Source organism: Sarcophilus harrisii, chromosome 3 (assembly GCF_902635505.1).
Source record: "Sarcophilus harrisii chromosome 3, mSarHar1.11, whole genome shotgun sequence".
NCBI classification, from domain to species: Eukaryota; Metazoa; Chordata; class Mammalia; order Dasyuromorphia; family Dasyuridae; genus Sarcophilus; species Sarcophilus harrisii.
Genome location: NC_045428.1, coordinates 400251213 through 400273202, shown reverse-complemented (window position 1 = coordinate 400273202; position 21990 = coordinate 400251213). Strand labels below are relative to the sequence as shown.

The window sequence follows — 21990 nt, the reverse complement described above, 5'->3', positions numbered from 1 at the left end:
GAGACACATGTTTGGGCTAGTAGTGCAAGACAGGCAGAGGCGAATCAAGCAAGGTGTGGATAGCTTTGGAATAGGGATAAGGGCCTGTCAGTAACAGTGGGCCATATACTCTGTGCTTTTCTGAATTGTGAATTTAACTCCTGATGCAAGCAGATGGCTCCCTGTTGGACAAATAAGCCTAGTCCATCATCATGAAAATTAACAAAGAAATGGAAAGGCTGTGTGGACAATGATTTGTTTTAATACATTAATTACATTTAAAGCTGTTGTGATTTTGTGTTCGCCACCCATTTAAAAACACAAAGGATTAGACTTCTCTGAAAGTTGTCTCTTTTATCACTATTCAATACAGTATATTTGCCATTGTTTTTGTTTGTTTTCTCTTAAGGATCCATCCAGGAACCACAGGGCTTACAGGCTTACTGTTGCAAAACTGGATCCGCCTCTCATTCCCTTCATGCCCTTACTCATTAAAGGTAATCCAAATGAGAAGGTAATAAGTATCTAAGGAATCAAGGGAAGATAAAATAGAGCTCATTGGAAAAGGGGGAAGAAGGTAGCATCCTCACACCTTCTCAGGTTATTTTGTTTGTTTTTTAAGGGCTAAGAGGGTTAGGAGAAGCAGTAATCTAGGGTTTTTGAGAGTCTCCCTGGCTGAACTAAGCACTAGTTTAGAAATTTTACTAATCTCAAGTAAAGAGATTTTAAAAGTTAAACACCTGACATAAAAGAAACCATTGTTAGCCTTGTACAATCACATTATGCAAATCAGTTGGTGTAATCTAGTGCAGTGCCATTGTGCTTTCTTCCTATGACAAATTTCAATTGGTTATTAGCTTGTGGCTTTTTATTTCCATACAGATATGACATTTACTCATGAGGGGAACAAGACGTTCATTGACAATCTAGTAAACTTTGAAAAAATGGTAAGTACTCTATATAACCTCACCTCACAGGTTGGGAGAGAGTATTTCTCTCCATTCCCCCCCCCCCTCAAAAAAAAAAATTCCCTGCAACAAATTTGTATTCATTCTAATAAAAGAAGTAATTTTCTCATATGCTGTTATGTAGAAACTCTAGGAAGTTATACATAAAGGATTTTGAAAGATTTGGCGCAGAATGACTCCCATTTTATTCTGTCAGTTCTTTTTTGTGGAGCTGAATTGTATTTTTGTGGCCACAGGCTGCTGGCTTTTATGCTCCTTGCTTCTCCTGGGGCCGCCTGTTGCTCTAATGTAGAAACGCGACAGACTGACTTCCATGTTGTTGTTTTTGCCACAAGGTTTGTGGAACTAGCCTGCTCCAGGGCCACAGGGAAATGTTTATCTGCCTAACCTGACTTTGCTGCACAAAAGTAGACAACAGACAAATTCTGCAAATAAATTTTCACTGGAATATTATACTTAGTGGGCACAGTTTATACCAATCAGTGTCACTCAGGGAGGGGGAGGAAAATTTTAAAACCTTCCAAGTAGAGGGTCTATCTGTTTCTAAAAAAGCAGGCTTCAGATTTGTATTCTTTGGATAAAGCAAGACTAAAGTCATAGTCAGGATGGAGCACTGCATAGAGCCACCTTGGAAGCAGGAAGATCTAGTTTGAAGCTCTGTCTCAGAGTGATCTCAGCTGAGTTATTTAACCTCTCAGTGCCCCAACTTACTATCTAAGACTGTAATTTGCTACCTTAGATTTGAAGCTATACGAGAGTTGCTATTAGGCATTCAGAGTGGAGGGAATTCCTACACCAATGTGGGTGCGTCCAGCTCCCCAAAAAGGAAAAAAAGGGCACAAGAACATGACTTCTATTCCTATAGGTTGGATGTGAGTAATGGCATATATGTTCTACTAAATCTTTTATGGATTATGTAATGTAAATAAAAGACCATAATGCCATGACACCTTTATTGTTTTCCAAGCTCATATAAATATGATAATATTTATTGAAGCACTGTCATATTTTCTGGAAAGTTTAGTTTATGGTGCCATATGATACTACATAATTTAGGAAAAATTTTTATGTATAAATTTATATATGTTTGATTAAATTTTCCACAGTATTTGGGGTGATTGTAGGGTGTTGTGGAGGCCAAAGGGATTAAATTACTTGTCCAGGATCACACAATTAGTAAGTGTCTGAGGCTTAATTTGAATACAGGTCCTTCTGACTTAAGGCCAGGTGCTCTATTCTCTCTGGCATCTAGCTGTTCTTACAGTTTTTTAAATTGAGTTCATATCAAGTTAAATTTCCTATTAGGGGAGCAATTGCTTATCTGTTATCTATAAAACTTGGATTCACCATGGATCTAAAGGATATTTGACCCCTTCATTTTTTTATATAAAGTAAACCTCAACCATCAAAACCTTCTGGAAAGAAATTGTTCTAGATAGCCAAGTTTCCACATAGCTGAGAGTTTATTCCATTAAGTACCAAGTCATAGTTTATTTTTACCCTTTGGGATGGAAATCTTTCTAAAACATATTAAGCATTTTCTTCTCTGTTTCATAAGTAAGTATATAAGGAATGGAACATAATCTTTTCTTGATGACTTTAAGATATTATTAACATCAATTATTTTTCCATGTAAGAGCTTCAAGTATGGAAGATATCCAAGAAAGCTCATTCAGTCTTAAATAGGATTAAAAGAAGTATAGGGTCCATAAATAGGAAAGTGACTATCATACTGTCCTCTGCCCTGGTCAGACAGCATCTGAAATATTAGACTTGTGATGAACACCATATCTAAGCAATAATATTGATAAGTTGGAGGGCATCCAGAGGAGAGCTTCTCAGTTGATGCCATCGGAGGAGCAATTAAAATAACTGGATAGTTAGACATGGAAAATGAAGACTTAGAAAGAAGAATGAATGCTGTATTTTAAGTCATCATATAGTTGAAGAACTAGATTTGGTCTACTCATTCCCAGACGGCAGAATATAGAACAGTGCACCACTCGACTCTAAAAAAAGATGAGTTTGACTTGATGAAAGGAAAAGCTTCCTAATAGTTAAAGCTAAGCAAAAGTTGAATAGTTGCCTGCAGAGGTAGTGACTTCCCTGTCACTGGAGTTCCTTCATTGATCAAGGTTTCATGAATACATGTGGACAATGCTGTAGAATTTATAATTATTGTCCAGGAGTGAGATTAACTAGCTAGCTTCTAAGTTCCCTTCCAGTTGTGAGACTCTGTGACTATTTGTCTCTATTTTTAAATGTCTCCAATTTTCAAATTATTTGTGTCTACTTTTTGTAGTTTTTCCTCTTCTTTCTGGCTATTCAACCTGTTTTCTTACACTTACCACATCACAGGAAAACATTGGAAACCCTATAGTAATTCTAGATGAGTCAGCACTGTTGAGTTTTAGGAATCAGCCAAGCATAGATTATAACCATGAAAAGAAAATCAACCATTGCTCAGTAAAGGCTTTCTGAATTTTGAGTGTCTTGGAAAATAGAGTATATGCTTAGACTTTTAGAAGATAATTTGCTCCTGAAGTCAAGTTCTTCATCTATACTTCTTATCAAAGGTGATGTGCAATGGTTGCTTTTATTCTTTCTGCTGTTTGAATCACAATTGAGCACCAAGGTCGGCAATTTTCACATATTTCTTGCACATTTTAAAATATTGTGCCAATTTAAAAGACAAATAAAATAGTTTCTTAGAAATAGAAATATAAAAAGCTTCTTAGAAGTCTAAATATACAAATATTTAAAAGCTGGATACATTCATTTAATATTTTTCTCATCAGAAAGGATATCTGCATTTGGATTCTTCATCATCAACATCATCATTATCATTATCATTATCATAGCTAGTATTTAAGATTTGCAAAATAACTTGCAACTTAAAAAAATTCTATCATCTTCACAAACAACCCTAGGAAGTAGATATTATTATCCACATTTTATAGATGAGGAAAGATAGAACTTTAGGGATGACCAGGATCACACAGCTGGTGAGTGTGTAAGGCATAATTTGAACTCAAAGTTGCACATCTGAAAAGGCAAAAAAAAACAAAAAACAAATTGGCACATCTGTCAAAATCTGACATGACTTTTGGCAGCTGTCTAAGCCAAGATATTGTCTGGAGATGGAATTCAACAAATGCAACAACTATTAAGCATAAGTTGGAGTTAGAATAATTGGAGGTGTACTCCTATGCTGACACAGCATCCATATTGTTGGCAAGTCAGTTAAACCTCTGGATTTGGACTAGATGGCCTCCAAGGACCTTTCCAGCTCTAAGTCTGTGACCCAATGAACCTTCACGAAACATACTGTGCCAGCTGCCATGGAGTCCATTATCATCATGGGGAATGAATGACTTGGATAATGCTACGGATACATGAGAAAGCAGGACAATGTAAAACCAGCTGCTGGAAAAAGCCCAAACGAGGGTCTTGGAATTTTCAGGATTCCTGAGGTCTCCAGCTGCAAATAATGATCTAAAATGTTGAGCTGAGTGACAGAATGAGGTTGTCTGATGAGTGACATTTATACAGGGCTTTAAGGTTTGCAAAGAACATCACATCCATGCTCTCACCATAACCTCATGCTAGCATGTGCCTGTGAGCTGTGAGAAGCCTTAGAGGTTAATACCCTTCATTTTACAGATGAAGAAAGGCTCGACTGAGGCAGGTTTCAAACTTCACATTCCTGACTCCAAATCTAGAATCCTAGCCTTCATATGATGCTCTTTTCCCCTCCCAGGAGTTGAGATATGCTATAGAATGAACAAGGCCTTGTACGTTTGGATTCTTTCTTTTAAAAAGTATATGACATGTTAATCACCAGCCACTCATCCACCAAAGTAAAATGCACTGACTTCTGTTCAAACATGATTAAGGGAGTACAATCCATTCTCAATGCTGATAATAATAATGACAATGATGACAATAATAATATTTATATAGCACCTTCTATGTGCCAGGAACTGTGCTAACTGTTTTGCAAATATCTCATTTTATTCTCATGACAACTCTGGGAGATGAGTGGTACTATTATCCCCATTTTACTGTTGAGGAAACTGAGGCAAAAAATAGCAGCTAAGTGACTTGCCAGGGTCACAAAACCAGAAAATATCTGAGGTTGGATTTGGACTCAGGTCTTCCTGACTCTATCCATTGTACTGCCTACCTGCCTGGCTACCTGTCTTCATGCTGCAATATTTGTGCACCACAGGTAATAAGGTCTCTTAGTGTCAGGTATGTTCATGTCAGATTAAAGCACATTTTGCCACACACAGATAACCCTTCCAAATTTCCATCTATGAGTCTTTCATGGGAAAAGTGTATCTGTTTTTGGAATGGCCTTTTCATAAATTGGGTGGCCCAGAAAGAAGGAATGGAAATCCCTAAAGGCATTTCACATCAGACTTCTCTCCAGAAACCAGGCATTCTGCCCCTAGCATCCGTCCCACATGGAGGAATCACTTGCTCACAAATTCTCTCAGCCATCACCTTCTATGGCATCACATACTCTATTTGCAGAAGAAAGCCCTTTCCTCCTCAAGTACATCACAATAATGTATTAGGGAGACTAATATGATCAGTTGTTCTTAGAGTCTGGGTGGCTATAACTCCAGAAGTTACACCTACACAGGGAGCTGGAGTTAGTAGGACATTCAAGGACCCAGGTTGCTTTCCGTGGAGTGGAGCACATTAGCAGGAGATCACTTTGCCAGCACTCCCCCCTCCCAACAAATCCAGCTTTTTATTGAGCCCCTCCACCCTTGAGGTGTGAAATGAGGATTAGGGAATTTGTTGCATATTGGTTTTCAGGTTTTGTGGATAGGAACAAAAGAGAATTCACACTCTGATCCTTATGCAAAAAAAAGGGGGCAGACATTCTTTCATTTTTTTTTTTTGGAACATAAAGGGGTATTCGAAAAGTGTTTGAATAAAGCCCTTAGTAGCTTTCTATGGCATCCATGAATATTTATAACATTTAGGAGCCTAGACTAGGAATGGATTAGCAGATAATGTGTTGGCCTGCTGCCACCATACCAGGCTGCATAAAGCTGAAAGGGTATTGTCGCATATATATAGCATGCTGATAGTCACAGTTGCTACTGTATTATGTGCTTGGTTCTATTTCAGACATACCCATATTTATTTATTTATATCATTTTTAAACTAATAGTTTTATTTGGCATGAGAAGTGTGGTGCAAACTTCTAAAATGCATCATCTCTCCTTGAACGAAAAAGAATGTTTTGAACAATTATTTTTTGCTTTGCAAATTGTAACTGAAATCCAACCCTTCTGCTATGCCAGAGAGTAGAGAAATAAATGATCCTACCTTCTCAGCCCCACTGTACCACTGTTCTCAATCTACAAGAAAAAAACTATAAAATTATTTATGAAGTTTACTCTTTGTAGTAAATAAAGCAGTCTAAATTCAGATCTTACAAATGCTTTAAATCAAATCAAGACATATTTATTGAGTGTCTGTTCTAATCAAAGCACTCTCCAAAGATGTCCATGTGAGTCATGCCTTGAGGTTCCTTCCTGCCTCAAGAAGATCATGATCTAGTTGCTGAGACAAAACATAATAAAAGTGGGGGAAACAAATTGAATAACCATGACATATACATCAGAATTTAGCAATCCTATTAAAAACATTTAAGTGGTTTCTATGTGTAACAAATAATAGATAACAAGGATACACACACACACACACACACACACACACACACGATTCTTGTCCAGCCAAACTTCTCCTGGCCTTACTAGAAAGAAAGCTCTTTGAGGGCAGGGATTGTCTTTGTATGACATCCTATACAAATACCTAGCATTGTATCTTATGCATTAAATATTTGCAATAGAGAGCTGATTTCATCCTATAGCTGATAATAACTCCAAGCCTCTAGGCTCATTGTTTAGAATGAGTGTAAATAGCAATTATTTTATGTTCAGTTCAGAAACTCTCTAGGGTTTTTCCTTCCCAAATTGAGATCTTTGTAATGTAAATTGTATAATCTTTTGTCTCATTTCTAACCTAACCCATAATCATTTGAACTGAGACCTTAATTAAGAAAGGTCAAGGTTACCCAATGCATCCTGGGTCATCATCAGTCTACCTTGGTCTTGCCACTGCACTTTCACATCTGGAGGAGAGAGAGTGAGACTGATGACTTTGCACAAATCTGCCTCACTTAAAGTCAATCCAATGGCAAGTCAAACATCACCCTCATGATGTCATTGGTCCTCTTTGAGAACAAAAAAATCTGAGGCAGACATGTTTAAATGGCTTGCCCAGGGTTATACAACTAGTGCCTGAGGGCATATTGAAACTCAGATTTCCCTGACTCTAGGCCAGGGGCTCTATCTATCCCCTGAGCTACCTAGCTGCCCAGTGATCTGAATGATGATCTAGAAAATGAGACGGAAGGAAGATAGGAGAACCAGAAGAGAGGAGAATCCTGAAAGCTTAGAAGAGAATATTTAGGAGAACAGAGTGAGTTTGAGAAAAAGCCATTGGATTTGGTAACTAAGAGAACATTAGTTACTTTGGGAAGAGCAGTTTTGATAGAAGATAAGGTTGAAAGTTATTAATTTGAGAGTGAGAGGAGAGAAAGTGAAGGGGTCTATTGTATCGATTCTATAAGGTAAGGAGTTTATGTTCAAAGGGCAGAGGAGATACAAGATGACTGAAGGGATGAAAGGATCAAGTGAGGATTTTTTAAGGATAGAGGAAATGGGGGCATGTTTGTAGGCTATGAGAAATGAACGAGTAGAGAGGGGGTGAGTGCTAGAGTGCGGTGACAATAAGCTGAAGGAGATGGCATGGAAGGGGATCGCTTGAACAAGTAGGTCAGCTGGGTAAGGAGAAAGGCCACTTCATAATGTTTCACAGGCCAAGGAGAGAGTGGCTGAACGCACTTGAGTGATGGGAGATGTGAAGAGGAGGGAAGAGAGAGCTCACAGCGAATGGCCTTTTTTGGGTAAAATATGAGGTAGAATTCTCAGCTGAGAGACTGTGGGGTGGAAGAACCATAAGACGTTGAAAAGGGTTTATGAAAAGCTTTGGAAGAGCCTCTAGGGAGTGGGATGGTGAATTGATAAGGGAGACGTAGTAGGGCAGCCTGGTAACAGTGAAGGCCCAGTGGAGATTTTATGTAACAAGTTTTTAGCACATCAAGTCATAATGGTCAAGTGTTTCTGTATCTTTGTTCAGCAGTACATGCATAGGAGGGAAGGTGGAAAGTAATGGGAGCGATCCAAGGCTGGGGCTTCTATGAGAATAATCAGGGGTAAGAGGACAGGTGTTCAAGACAGGTTCATCAAAGGGTCAAGATGGAGAGAAGATGCTACAAGAGATGGCCTGGGGGAAAGTTGAGGAGTCAAGGGATTGTATGTATAGATGAAGACTAGATTATATAAGAGAAAGCAGAGAGAGGTGGACAGCTAATACATTATTTATATAAGTACTTAATAAATGCTTGTTGGTGTGTGAGGATTTCTGAGCCTTAAAGCTGGTCGCAAGCAGAGATACATGGCAATAGAGACACATCAGGAAGTGCTGGATAGAATGCTGGCCTCGGTCAGAAAGAAAAATAGCCATCAATTTGAAATGTGAAATCCCCAAAGGACAGCCTCTTGTATGATTTTCTGGCCAAACTCTGGATTTGCTCGTGGAATATGACAGCATTCATTTCAGTAGGCACTGGAAGGTAAAGCTTTTATATTTTTTTTTCACTTTTCAATTGCCCAGAATCACAGGCACTTGCTGCATGTGCTTGTGGAGACCATCCCTTTTTGGCAAGGATGAGAAGTCTTGGGTAATGCTGCTTGGCTCTGTCCCCATCTTGCTAGTTAGGTCATGAAATCTGCATACTTTTAACCTCAGTTACTTCCAAAATAAATGTTAATAGCAGCTCGCTGTTTGCCTAACATGAGGATCAGAGAGCTGAAAAATATTGCTGAAGTTCCATGGTACAGTGGAGAGAGCTAAACTTTTGGAGTCAGACCTGGGTGCAAGACTTGTCTTCCCTACTTACTACCAATGCAAATCACTTAACCTGCCTGGACCTCCTGCTTCTCAACTATAAAATGAAGAGGTTGCATTAGATTTCTAAGGCCCTTTCAGCTCCAGATTGCTGGCCCTATATTTCAACTCTTTAGCCCAAATTTATTCCGATGAATTTTGAGGGAAAGAGTTATCTGCCAATGATTGGAGAACTACCTAACCTTAAAATGTTAAGTCCAGTCCTTCTTCTGCATGATAAAACCCCCACCAGGGTTATGTGTTTTTTGAAGAGACATTGGCAGAGTTCATTTGCTCCAAACCAGGTTACATCCCATTGACAGTACTGTGCTGACCTAATGAAGCAAAGAAATAGACCCCCGTGCAAAAGCAAGGTTTGAATTTTAAAGATGTAACTAAAGTTATCTTTGAGTGCAATTAAAAAGAATATATCAAAATTAAAACCATTGTTAAAATTAATCAAAGATTTAGAAAGGTAGAACCAAACTCTCGAGCTGAAAATTACTGATTTAAACAATTGTTCTCACATTTTAAACTACATAATGAGGTAAAAATTACGAAGCCTCAGAGCATAGCTCTAAAGAGTAGTCTAAAACTGAAGTCAGAATGAAATGTTTTAGCTTTCAAAACTAAAAAGCAGAACAATTACTTCCTACAAAATGGTATAGGAAGAGGTTTCTGACCCCTGCTAATTGTTTTATTATTCTTCAGAGGGGAATACAGGCAGCATTTCCCAGGGTTTCCAGTAATTACACTCCATTCAATATCAGAAGAATTACAATAATTCTGCATGGAATATACTTGTGCCCTTCAGATGCAAAGCCTTTGGAGAAGTGGAAAAAACAACTTAAAGTAAATTAGCATGAAAATTATCATAGTTACTGTTTATTTGAGGGCTCTATATATCAGAGGCTAATTATACATTGTATGCCGCATTTTCTTGAATGTATTTGTAATATATTTCTCATGCTGACCAAAAGATGTATTAGTTTCAGGATCTTTTATAAAAGTACACTTGAACTTTACCATTTCTGCCTTTGTCCATGAGAAAATATCTGAGCTTGGATAGTTCAGACTTATGTCACTTAATACTTACCAATGTCCTTAGAATAGCAGTAGTCACCAAGATCTTATGTGTATTCTTTTTAATATAAAAAATTGGGAATCTTCTATGAATCATTTTCATCTTGTATGAATTGATTTTTTTGAAGACCATTGAGTCTCTCTCAAATTCATTTTCTATAGTCTGGTAAGGCGAGAGGCCAGGGGGAGGTGTAGGGGGTAGGGGGAACACGGCAGCTCCAGAGCTTGAGAGTCACTTTCCCTGTGTGGAGTCTTATCAATTTTCTTGCTATTGTTAAAGTTAATTCACCATCTCTATGGAGCCACCTTTAGAATATAAGCAGCTAAAACCTCGTTGAAAAAGCACACAAAGACTGAGGAGTCCTCACTAATGTTAAAATGCCATGTTAAAAAAAAACCTCATAATAATATTCTCTATTATGGAATGATGTTTACATACATACATATATATATAATACCTATATTTTGTATATATATATATATACATATATATATATATACACACATTTATATGTGTGTCTGTTTTTAAAAAAGAATTTAAACTAGGAAGAAATGAAAACAAAAAATTTCCTTCCAATCATCTGAATTTAACCAAAGACTTTAAAAAGAATTAATATCAACCTTGAAACATACTTTAACCTAGAAGGCATTAGACTTGAAAGTTCAGTAAATCACACATCAGTGTGGAGCAGCACATTAGAGGTAGAATGTTTTTATAGCTAGAGAGAGATTGACTGAATTTGTGATTTCATTGTTATAGGGAACTCCCAAGTGATCAAACTCAGTCTACCCATGCAACTTAGAATCTTAGCACTAAGAGGTTAAGCAATTTGGCCACAATTACTCAGCCCACATGTGTCCAAGCAGGATTTGAACCCAGGTATTTCTAGCTTCAAAGTTATCTGTCCACTAGTCTATACTACCTGTTACCCACATCTACAATCAACCTATCTACCTTACTGCCTACTTATCTACCTACCTACTTATCTACCTACCTTCCTTTAGATCAGCTTAACTACAAAAGAGAATCCATTGCTTGTTTTTGTTCATCTGACTCACAGCTATAAAGCTACTCAAGGGGATATAAAAGAAGTGTTTGGTGGGTCTCTGCTGGTCAAAAGTCTCATAACAAGTTGATTGAAACTAGAAATTGAACAAGTCATTAATGAACTCCCTAGGGAAAAATCTCCAGGGCCAGATGGATTCACAAGTGAATTCTACCAAACATTTAAAGAACAATTAATTCCAATACTATGTAAACTACTTGGAAAAATAGGTAAAGAAGGAGTATTGCCAAATTCCTTCTATGATGCAAATTTAGTACTGGTAACTTAAACCAGGAAGAGCCAAAACAGGGAAAGAAAATTACAGAACAATCTCCCTAATGAATATTGACACAAAAATTTTAAATAAAATATTAGCAAAGAGATTATAGCAATCTATCAGCAGCATAATATGTATGATTTACTCCAAGAATGCAGGGCTGATTCAATATCAGGAAAACTATTACCATAATCAACCTTATCAATAACAAAATCAACAGAAATCATTTGATAATTCAATAGATTCAGAAAAGGCTTTTGGCAAAATATAGTACCCATTCCTATTAAAAACACTATAGAGCAGAAGAATAAAGGAAACTGTCCTTAAAATAATAAGCAGTATCTATCCAAAACCAACAACAAGCATTATTTGTAATGGAGAGAAGCTGGACACATTCCCAATAAGATCCGGGGTGAAATGAAACGAGAATGCCCATTATCACTATTATTGACACTGTACTAGAAATGTTGATTAGCAAAAAGAAACTAAAGGAATTAGAATAGGCAATAAAGAAATAAAACTATTAATCTTTGTAGATGATATTATGATATACTTAGAGAATCCTAGAAAATCATCAAAAATCTACTCGAAACAATTAACAGCTTTAGCAAAGTTGCAGCATATAAAATAAACTCCCATAAATCATCAGCATTTCTATATATCACTGACAAAGCCCATCAGCAAAAAATAGAAAGAGAAATTCCATTTAAAATGACTGTAAACAAAATAAAATACTTGGCATCTACCTGCCAAGACAAACCCAAGAACTCTATGAACATAATTACAAGTTGATTTGAAACTGTCAAGAGTAAGTAAAACAAATTGTTTTAGCACTTTCTAGAAGACTATAGCACTTCAAGAAGGGCTCAAAATTTTGGGTTTTTTAGTGCTTGTCCCATTATACCCAGGACTGAACTGTTACTACTAATTTTTCTGCAAAATATTTTAAAGTATGGCCTAGATCTCAGAATGAAAGAATGAGAGGAGTTTACTAAATGATCACAATATTATTTTAATAAATATCATGAAGCGTGCCAAAGTATAGTTGTTGGGGTTTTTTTTAAACTTCTGGACATGAAAATCAGAAGCCGTGAGTTTGAATCTTGCCTGTTATTTCCTATCTATGAGATCCTAGGCAAGCCATTGACCTAAGAATGGTAATTCCCTGTTTGAAAAATTGAGGTAGTGTGGGGTTGGATGAACCAGGGAGTCTCTAAAGACCATTCAAATTATAAATCTATTATCCTGTCAGTCAAATAACGGGAATCTTTTAGTCACTTTCTGTAAGAAGTCAAAGAGAAAGATCAGTCTATTGATTGAGATAACTGATATCTTTGAGATGCCTCATTGCTGTCTATTCGGTCTTCTTTCTGCTATCTCATCACCTTGATTCTTGGTGAAGGAGCAATTTGCAAATATCCCAGCTAGAAAATTCCCAAGAATGGGCTGGCTCCTCTGCAAAAAGTTCCCAGTTCCATAAACTTTATATCTGTTATTTTCCTTTGATAGTATTTAGAACTTGGTGGAATAGAAGACAAATGCTAGATTTGCAATAGGAAGGTAGGAAATAACAGGCAAGATTCAAACCCAGAGCTTCTGATTCCATGTTCATCACTTAAAAAACCAACTATGGTAACTTTGGCATTTTTCATGATGCTTTTATTTATTAAAATAGTGTTGCTTTCATTTGGTTCAAATACTGCTTTAGGTACTAGATGAGTGACCTTTCAATAAGTTACTTAAACTCTCTTAGCCTTGGTTTCCTGATCTATAATATGGAGATAATAATATTGCTTGCTTCCCAGGGTTGTTATGAGGATGAAATAAGATAATATATATGAAGTGTTTTTCAAATCTTACAATGCTATGCAGGTTTAAGCTATCTTAAAACTTTATTAAGACTTTTGGAAAACCATGTATAAATGCTATTCATCATCATCATTATGTTATCAATCTTCTATTATATTTATTTACTTATTTTTAAAATTCATTTTTAAAACATTTGAGTTCCCAGTTGTCTCCTTCATTATCCATTGAGAAGGCAAGCAATATGATATCAATTATACATGTGAAATCATGCAAAACGTATTTCCATAATAGCCATGTTACCAAAAAAAAGCAAGAAAAACAAAGTAGAAAAATTATGCTTCAATTTGCATTCAGAGTTTATCAATTTTCCTTTTGAGGTAGATAGCATTTTTCATCATTAATCCTTTAGAATTATCTTGGATCATTGTATTGATCAAAGAAGCTAAGTCTTACATAGATAATCATCATTACAATCTTGTATTGTGCACAATGTTCTGGTTTTGCTCACTTCACTTTGCATTTTAGTATTACTATTAATCAAAGACAGGGAAACAATTACAAAAACAAACTAGCTGATATTAGTTGCTATAATATCAGGTAGGCAAATAGATTTTTAAAAAATCTCTTAAAGTTTCAATAGCCTTTCCTGAAGAGAATCTTACAAATAGCTTCAGTTAGGTAACTTACAGAAAAATGAACCAAAATTAGGGACAAGATTTTCAATTTATACTTTCACTCAAATCTCTAATGTTTTTTTTTTTTTTTTAAAAACATTTTTTTGTTTGTTTTATGTGTTTTCTAAGCTGGGGCCCACTGGCACAGACCTGTGACCATTATTAATCTATATGACTTCTCAAGGCAATGACTTCCCAAGATGATTGAAGAGGGCCCCTAGTTGTCTTCATAATTTCTAAACTGCTTTTTGGCTCTAAATGCTACTATTCTATGAGCCAATCATCCCATATCCTCATTTTCCAACCATCAGTCTACCAGCCAGTATTTTTCTGTAAAGTTCTTTTTTAAAGTTTTGTAAAGTTCTGTAAAGTTCAGAATTTTACTTCTTAAAAAAACTGTTCATTTTACAAAACTAATTCTTTCTTGATCCTGTGCCTTACTTCCCTCTTGATGTTTCACTTGCTCACAGCCTCGTTTAGATTGGGAAATACTAGTCTATATCTCAGCATAAAACCTTCTGTAATCCCCATGTGAAGGATCAGCTTTAGAGCTTCAGCCATTGACCCTGAAGTTCCATATTTCAGCAGATGTCATCATACCTGCTGCAGGCCACAAGCAAAAGAATCAAGAGGAGGAAACAGAATGTTCTCCCACATCCTCTTTTGGTGTCTTTATTTTTGAACTCTTGTTCCCAGCTCCTCCCAGATGCCCTGGCTACAAAGGACCTTTCCTAACCTATGACTAAAGTTCTCCATCCAGGCGTTCTCTCCCTGAGAAGTGACCCCTCACCACACTCCTTATCAAAACTTGAGTGTCTCACTCTGAAATGAGCTGCCCTCAACCAACTATTAGAAAGACTTTGATCAGCTCCTTCCACATATAGTGTCCGTAGCTTCAAGGAGTTCAATGTACTACTCCTGTCAGGTGTGTTTGCAGTAAAGAGCAATGGCCATAATTCCTCAACAAAAAGAAATGGGAGAATTTCTGGCATTGGATCAGAGAAGTGGAAAAGATTACTTCTTTGGGATGGGGAAGATTATCACTTATAAATACATACGAAGTCATCTTTTCTAATCTATAACTGAACTCTGTAACACCCTCCAAAGTAATCATTCTCTTGATATTTAAACATCTCTTCTCTCCTTGCTCTCCCTCCAGAGAAGAGAACTTTCTATCTCCCAAGTGATAGCTCTAATTTTCTCTTTTTAATTAACATAAAATTGTATTTTCATAACTTTCAATTATTGCTTTTTTAAGGTAAGTCTATTAGTTCTTGTCCAACTTTAGCATACAATCTCCTATGCTTCCCATGTCTGTAATGCTCTCCCTTTTCATCTCTACCTCTTAACATCATTAGCTTTTTTCAAGATTCAGCCCCAAATCCAGCTTCCATTCAAACTCTTTTCTTCATCCCAAATTTTCCTCCATCCCCTTTCCTCTTCCTCCATTCCATTTATAGGTATACTCTCTTTCTCTGTAAATCACTTTCTATATGCCTTGTATAGACTAGCTTCAATGCCTATCACTTAATTGAAAATGCATCACTTTTCCAAAGTTCCTAATGATTTTTCCATTGCTATATCTGATAGCTTTTTCTTAGCTTTTTTGATTTCTTTGGAGCATTTGACAAAGTTGTCCATTCTTTTCCTCCTAGAAATTAAACCTTTCTTGGTTTTCATGATGCTGTTTCCTAATTTTCTACCTATTTGACAGCATCTACTTTGCCTCCTTTGCTGATTCATTATCCATAGGGGACTTCCTAACAATCATGTACCCTATAGTTCTGTCCTAGGTCCTCGTATGTTCTCTTGACACTCTTCCCTTGGTGATCTCCTCAATTTCATGAGTTTAATTATTATCTCTCTTGATGACATATTTATTTTGTACATTTTAATTGTATTTATTTGAATACAACTTGTCTCCTTAACAGAATAGAATGTAAGTTATTGAAAGGAGGGATTGTTCTATTTTTATCTTAGCATCTCCAGGGCCTGGTATTTAACATTTTTCAAAGTGAGCAAGGTCAGGATAAATTTTAGTTGAGTTAACAAAAGGTTAAGACTTCCATGTAGAAGTTGATTTTGTGAGACCATGTTCAGGTTCTTCTCTTAAGACATGCTTTTTTGGTCTAATCCAGTTCTAGGGAAATTGTCAGATGGTTAAATATGATCACCTAGGAACCCTGAAGGGGACATGAAAGCTCATCAATAGCAGCGTGGAATTGTTATTATTGTCCAGTTGTTTTGCAGTCATGTCTGACTCTTCCTGACCCCATTTGGAATTTTTCTTGGCACAGATACTAGAGTACTTTGCTATCTCCTTCTCTAGCTCGTTTTGGTTAAGTGACTAGCTAGGAAGTATCTGAGGCCAGATTTGAACTCAGGAAGATGAGTTTTCCTGACTTTCAGACTCAGCACTGAGCTATCTAACTGTCCATAGTAAAGTACAGCTCCAAGAATAGTGATGTTGGGGCTTTTTTTTCCTTTGCTTATTTTATCAAATAAAAGTGGGGAGGAGGTAAAACACAGGTGTAGAATGAGTTTAGAACTACTCCTCAACATCTCACCTAACAAATTAGAATTTATCATCTTTGTGGAATTTTAGTTTTTTTCCCTAAAGTAATGTAACTTGAATCAATATTATTTCTAAATTATTTCTGAGAAGCCTCTGGGTCATATACATTATAAAAGGTATGATTGCTCATCACATCAACTATAGCTGCAATAAATAATGGTTGTTTTCTTGGCAGATTCTATCACTTGCTATACTGATGTGATTTTTCCCCCTTCTTTTTAGCGCATGATTGCTAACACGGTCAGAACGGTGAGGTACTGCAGGAGCCAGCCTTTCAGTAAGTCATACACTACATACTTTCTCGATGGCATGACTATGTTTTTAATAAGAATATTAATAAAGCTCAAGATGCCAGATAACTTGGTGACTATATCAACATTATACTTCAAACTCCCAGAGGACTTAAAGGCCTGTTGGATTTAGGGCTTTCCTTTGCATTTAGGTTATTGTAAAACTAAATAGGAAAAATAGGAAAACTATTCTAAGAATGAATTTAAACAGGGGTAGGGGGGAGGAGAGAATAATTTAAGAATACTATTCTGATGTTCCTCACATGGCCTTTGATGTTACATAGAAAAAGATTATGCCAAGCTTGCCCAGCTAATCCAGCCTTATCCCAGCTCTTCCTCTGACTCATTGTTTGATGTTGGGTAATTCACTTAAACCTTTTATGACTCAGTTCCATCATTTATAAACAGGAGAAGATAATATATATCATCGGTCCAGGAGCGTTGTGAGAATTAATTAATGTTTGTGATATATTTGCAAAAAGTACTATGCAAAGAAACAGTATTTTTTTGTTCCTTATATTCACCAGATGGGTTTAATTTTTGTAAAGTGCCAGAGTAATTGGCACAATAAAATGCATGAACAGAATCACAATAATGTGGTGTCACTGAATTTAGCCTGGAGCACCATGTTATCTTGGCACCTTGCTCCTAGCTTTGATGTAGGTCCTGAGTAGGTGGGTTGCTAGATAGGTGGGTGAGAGAAATCTGCCACCCTTCAACTGGGCTGGAGAAGGGAGGAGGTGTACTTTGTGGTATGTTGTGATTGTTGACTTTATTTCATTAGTCATTTTTAGAAATTTGGATATTAACCCATAATTAATATGTCATAGAAGTGACTCTATACGTCTACTTGGTGCCATCCTCTCTGATAAATGCTATGAATTGTAGTTGCCTTTATAGACATAAAGACTGTCATTATCACTAAGCATTACTATGATTTTTGTCCCTGTGATACATCACAATAAATATAACTAACATTTGTGTGATGCTTTATAGTTTACAGAGCAGTTCACATATGTTATTTCATTTGTTCTTCACAGTAGCCCTGTGAGGTAAATGCTATAAATATAACCCCCATTTTATAAATGAGGAAATTGAGACACAGAGTGATTAACCTGTGTCAGAGGTAGCTCTGAGGGCTTTCTTCCTCCAAGTCCAGTCTCTAATCACCAGGCAATATTGCATCTCTATCCTAATAGATATCACCTGGGGAAGAGTTGTTTCTTTTCTTCTCAGGACTTCAGCTGTCCTAGGGTCACTTAAGATGCTGATGTTCTATTAACCTATTTTTATTTTAGACTCACTGCTTGAGGAGAGAAGGAACTAGGGAAAAAATAAGGGTTAGTGTGGCAAAGATCGACACTACTGGGGAACTGGGAGATTGGGAAGGGCAGGTAAATACCATCTCTAAAGACAGATGCCCTTGGAGTCCCTATTATGTGCTTCCCCATGAGAATAGACTAAATAGGTCAGAGGAGTCACCAAACTATTGCACTCAGATTCTGTCCGGGTCTGGGAGAGACTGGCATTCCTTAAGGAATAGTAATTAGATAATGAAAAAAGAGGCACCACTAGAAGTACCTCTGACAGAGTTCCATAGACCTTCCTGTAAATATACCCTGCATGAAGGAGAGGGTGGGCCCTAGGGATCTGCACATTTGCATTCTGCTACATTTTCTCCAAGAGGAGAAGAAAAACCAGTTTGTAAAATAATGTGTACTGCATTTGTTGAAGTTATCCATAACTGCTGGTAAACAACAGCTGCTCAGCTCTGAAGTCAACAATCTATAGATAAAGCTATAGGAATAGAGTTATAAACATTGCAACACTATGGACAATGTAATTACAGTATATTGTACGGGGAGGGTATATTGCCAGCAAAAAGAGATGAAATTAAACTCAATGTGTTCCTCGCTCAGTCCAGTGAGGGATTAATTCTGGATGATTGGTATCCTGATGAGTTTCTTCTTATCCAAGTAAGGGCTTCTGAATCTCTGTTCAGCCCTAAATGCTCTCCTTCATCCGTTTTGCAAAAGGTGCATTCCCTTTGCTTTTGGGAATAGTGAGAAGAAAGGGAGGAAGCATCTGTGTGTGTGTGTGAGAGAGAGACAGACAGACAGACAGAGAGACAGAGAGAGAAAGATACAGAAAGAGAGAGAGAGAGAGAGAGAGAGAGAGAGAGAGAGAGAGAGAGAGAGAGAGAGAGAGAGAGAGAGAGAGAGAGAGAGAGAGAGAAAGAGAGAGAGAGAGAGAGGAGAGGAAAAGAGAGGGTTTACAAAAGGCAGCATGGCATAGGGGAAAGAGCCTGAACTAAGATGCATAGCCCTGGCTCTACCACTAATCCACCTTGTGACCTTGGACACAAGTGACAGCTTCTGTGGGCCTCTAATAAATATAAAAGTGTTGGACTAGGTGATCCTTTAGATTTCCTTCCCCTACGGTACTATAAACCTGGAATTCTGGAGTCCTACCATAGAGTAGTGGAGCACCCTCTGAAATACCGGGCCTCAGCTGGGTCAGGGAATGTTGTTTAGCAGGAAGAGTGGCGTCAACCTTCTGGATTGGGGCTTTATTTTTTCAAATAGAGAAGAGTGGTATAATAAAAAGAGACTTAACTATGAAAGACTCAGAACCACAACGCAGTGTCATTACCTACCAGCTGTTTTTTTTACTTTGGTCAGCTTGTGGAGCCTCAATTTCTTCATCAGTAAAATGAGAATGATGTTTGACTGCCTACTTCACAGGGATGTAAGAAAGGAGATTTATAAACCACAATAAAATCTAAGCTTCTTTTACGTACAGAGGCCTCAATAAAGTGAAAACAGGTACTTTTATATAATGAGGGAAGTGAACATTTGGTATCATGAATCCAGCCACTCCAGGAGTGGCATTAGAACAAAAGTAAATATTTCAGTTTTGCAGGCAGGTCGTACAAGCAAGAGAGGAAATTGCTCCTTCAAACTCAGGGCTTACTTCTTTAACCTTGGCCCAAATGAAAATTAAAAACATTAGTCAGTAAACAGTAAAATCCACAGCTAGCAGAGGTTAGATTAATTCTTATCTAGAAAAGAAAGGCTTCAAGTTAGATTGATAAAAGAAGGAAAAAGACAAATCAGTAAATTTTAGAATGTTATCAATGTTAGATGTGCCCTCAGAGAGTTGATGTGATATTCACTCTGGCAAGATGCTAGGGAAAACATCAAATGAGGAAGTTTGAAAAAGGAAGAGAAAATCATTAGAAGAAATTACTTTTAATGTCTCCTATTAAATATTAATAAGTTAAAATAGTATAGTGATTATCATTAAAAGATAAATTGATCACTTTAATATTGACCATGAAAATAGTACAGTAGCAACTTGTCAGGGGCTACGGGTACATTGAAAGATTTGTTGACTCCCAGCATTAAAGTCAGTAAATAGTTGAAAAGAATAAAGTCATTTGATATTAAATAGGTTGACTATGTAATAACCTGTGCTCTTTTCCTGTGTCATCAGATCCTGACGCAGCCCTTGCTAATAAGAACCATCAGGACATCCGGGGCTATGTCCGACAATTAAACGTGATTGACAACCAGAGAACATTATCCCAGATGTCACACAGATTAGAGCCTCGCCGAGCATGAAGATTTAAAGGGACTAAAACAATGGTTCATTTCCGGTCCACAATCTGCCTAAAAAAAAATGCTATTTCTATTACAACTGTACTGCCATATGGAACTTTATGAAACAAACAAAATATTAGTGAAAACAATCCCTGGGCGCTGCCCAGCACACCAGCTACATGGCAATGAAGACAATGTGACATTGTGGAAAGAGTATTGAACTAGGTGCTGGGAGGTCTGGGTTCTAGTCTCAGCTCTGCCCCTGACTAGCTGTGTGGCTTTGGGTAGCTCAATCTCTCTGAGCCTCCGTCTCCTCATCTGTAAAATGGGGATAATAAAAGCTGTTCTGCCTACCTCACAGGGCTGTTGTGAGGATCAAAAAGACCGTGTAGGTAAAAGTGCTTCCAAGGCTCTCAACCCTATTGGAACATGAGACATTAGAAAAAGAGGAAGATATTTGGTTTGTGAAATGCTTGTAGCTTCAGGAATGCCCGGTTGGTATACAGCTTAACTCAATTTGAAGTACATCACTGTCTTTGCTGTAATATAAAAACTACAGTAAAATCCAATAGATCTATAGTCAGTGACAAGCACATGGTAAAACCCTACATGTCTCCAACACCTTTGTATAGGAGGAAGATACTGGCAGAACTGACGGGGAACGTCTCTAAGAGAGGGCAGTAGGAATAGATTCCATGGTTTTGAATCCACGAAGTGATTGTTGTTAACAAAGATCCGTGGAAGGTCAAGATAGAGTTAGGGATGATATTCTCATCCTCATGGCTTCACCTCTGAGAGAACTTGAGTTTGCATACTACTGTACAACATTGGAGCTGTTTATGTAAACTTGGAAGGACTGGTCTCTAAGTTTTTGAAGGATAACTAGAATTATATTTATGTTTACAATATAACCTTTTTAAAAAACTGACCAAATCAGGATTACATAAGAATTCGAGTACTAAGGTTGTTAAAATTGTCATAGCAAAGGTAGAAAATGACATTGAAAAAAGAGCACAATATGCACAAAACATCTTTTTTTTTTTTTCAAAATAAGAATATTTTCCTGGGCATTAAAAAACATTTTACTATAATTGCAAATTGTTGTTACTGGCAAAAAAAAATATTTTCTGGATTTAAACACTATTACAGATATCTTAATTTTCAGCAATTGTTTTGCACTTTCAGGTAGAATGTAAATAAAAGTGTTTCTTCAATTAAAGTTATAAAGTATTTATTTGCTACATAGCCAGTATTGTGCCAAAATCATTACTTTTTTATTTATTTTGTTTAGCATGTAATTGGAGTACAGGTTTTTATTTCATCTTTATAATTTGGCAGCATTTAATGTGTAGGAACCATGTGATGTATATATATATATATATATATATATATATATATATATCTTCTGTAAATAGCATTCAGGATCTTCATTAAATAAAAATGCTGGAAAATGTGCTTGCATCTTTATTTATGTTTTTTTTTTTTATGACAATTGCAGGGGATGGTCCAGATCCATGATTTCATCACTTAGAGGTTTCCTAATGAGTAATCTCTCTCAACCAAGGCAGATCAACCTGTGTTCTGCAACTTGTTATCTGAGAACCCTGAGAAGTTAGGTTATTAACCAGATTCACACAGCAAGTGTGTTTC

The 21990-nt window shown here is 36.8% G+C and overlaps 1 protein-coding gene across 9 annotated transcripts in view; it reads left to right on the top strand.

Annotated features, from left to right (window-relative positions):
* Window positions 1-21709, top strand: part of RAPGEF4 (Rap guanine nucleotide exchange factor 4) — a 339342-nt gene extending 317633 nt beyond the window's left edge. For all 9 annotated transcript variants that reach the window (XM_031960444.1, XM_031960441.1, XM_031960446.1 and 6 more), the window contains 4 exons: window positions 389-476; window positions 862-926; window positions 16671-16725; window positions 20234-21709. In XM_031960444.1, the coding sequence (XP_031816304.1) occupies window positions 389-476; window positions 862-926; window positions 16671-16725; window positions 20234-20361 (336 nt within the window). In that variant the 3' untranslated portion in view covers window positions 20362-21709. The remainder of the gene's footprint in view (window positions 1-388; window positions 477-861; window positions 927-16670; window positions 16726-20233) is intronic.
* Window positions 21710-21990: the final 281 nt, after the last annotated feature.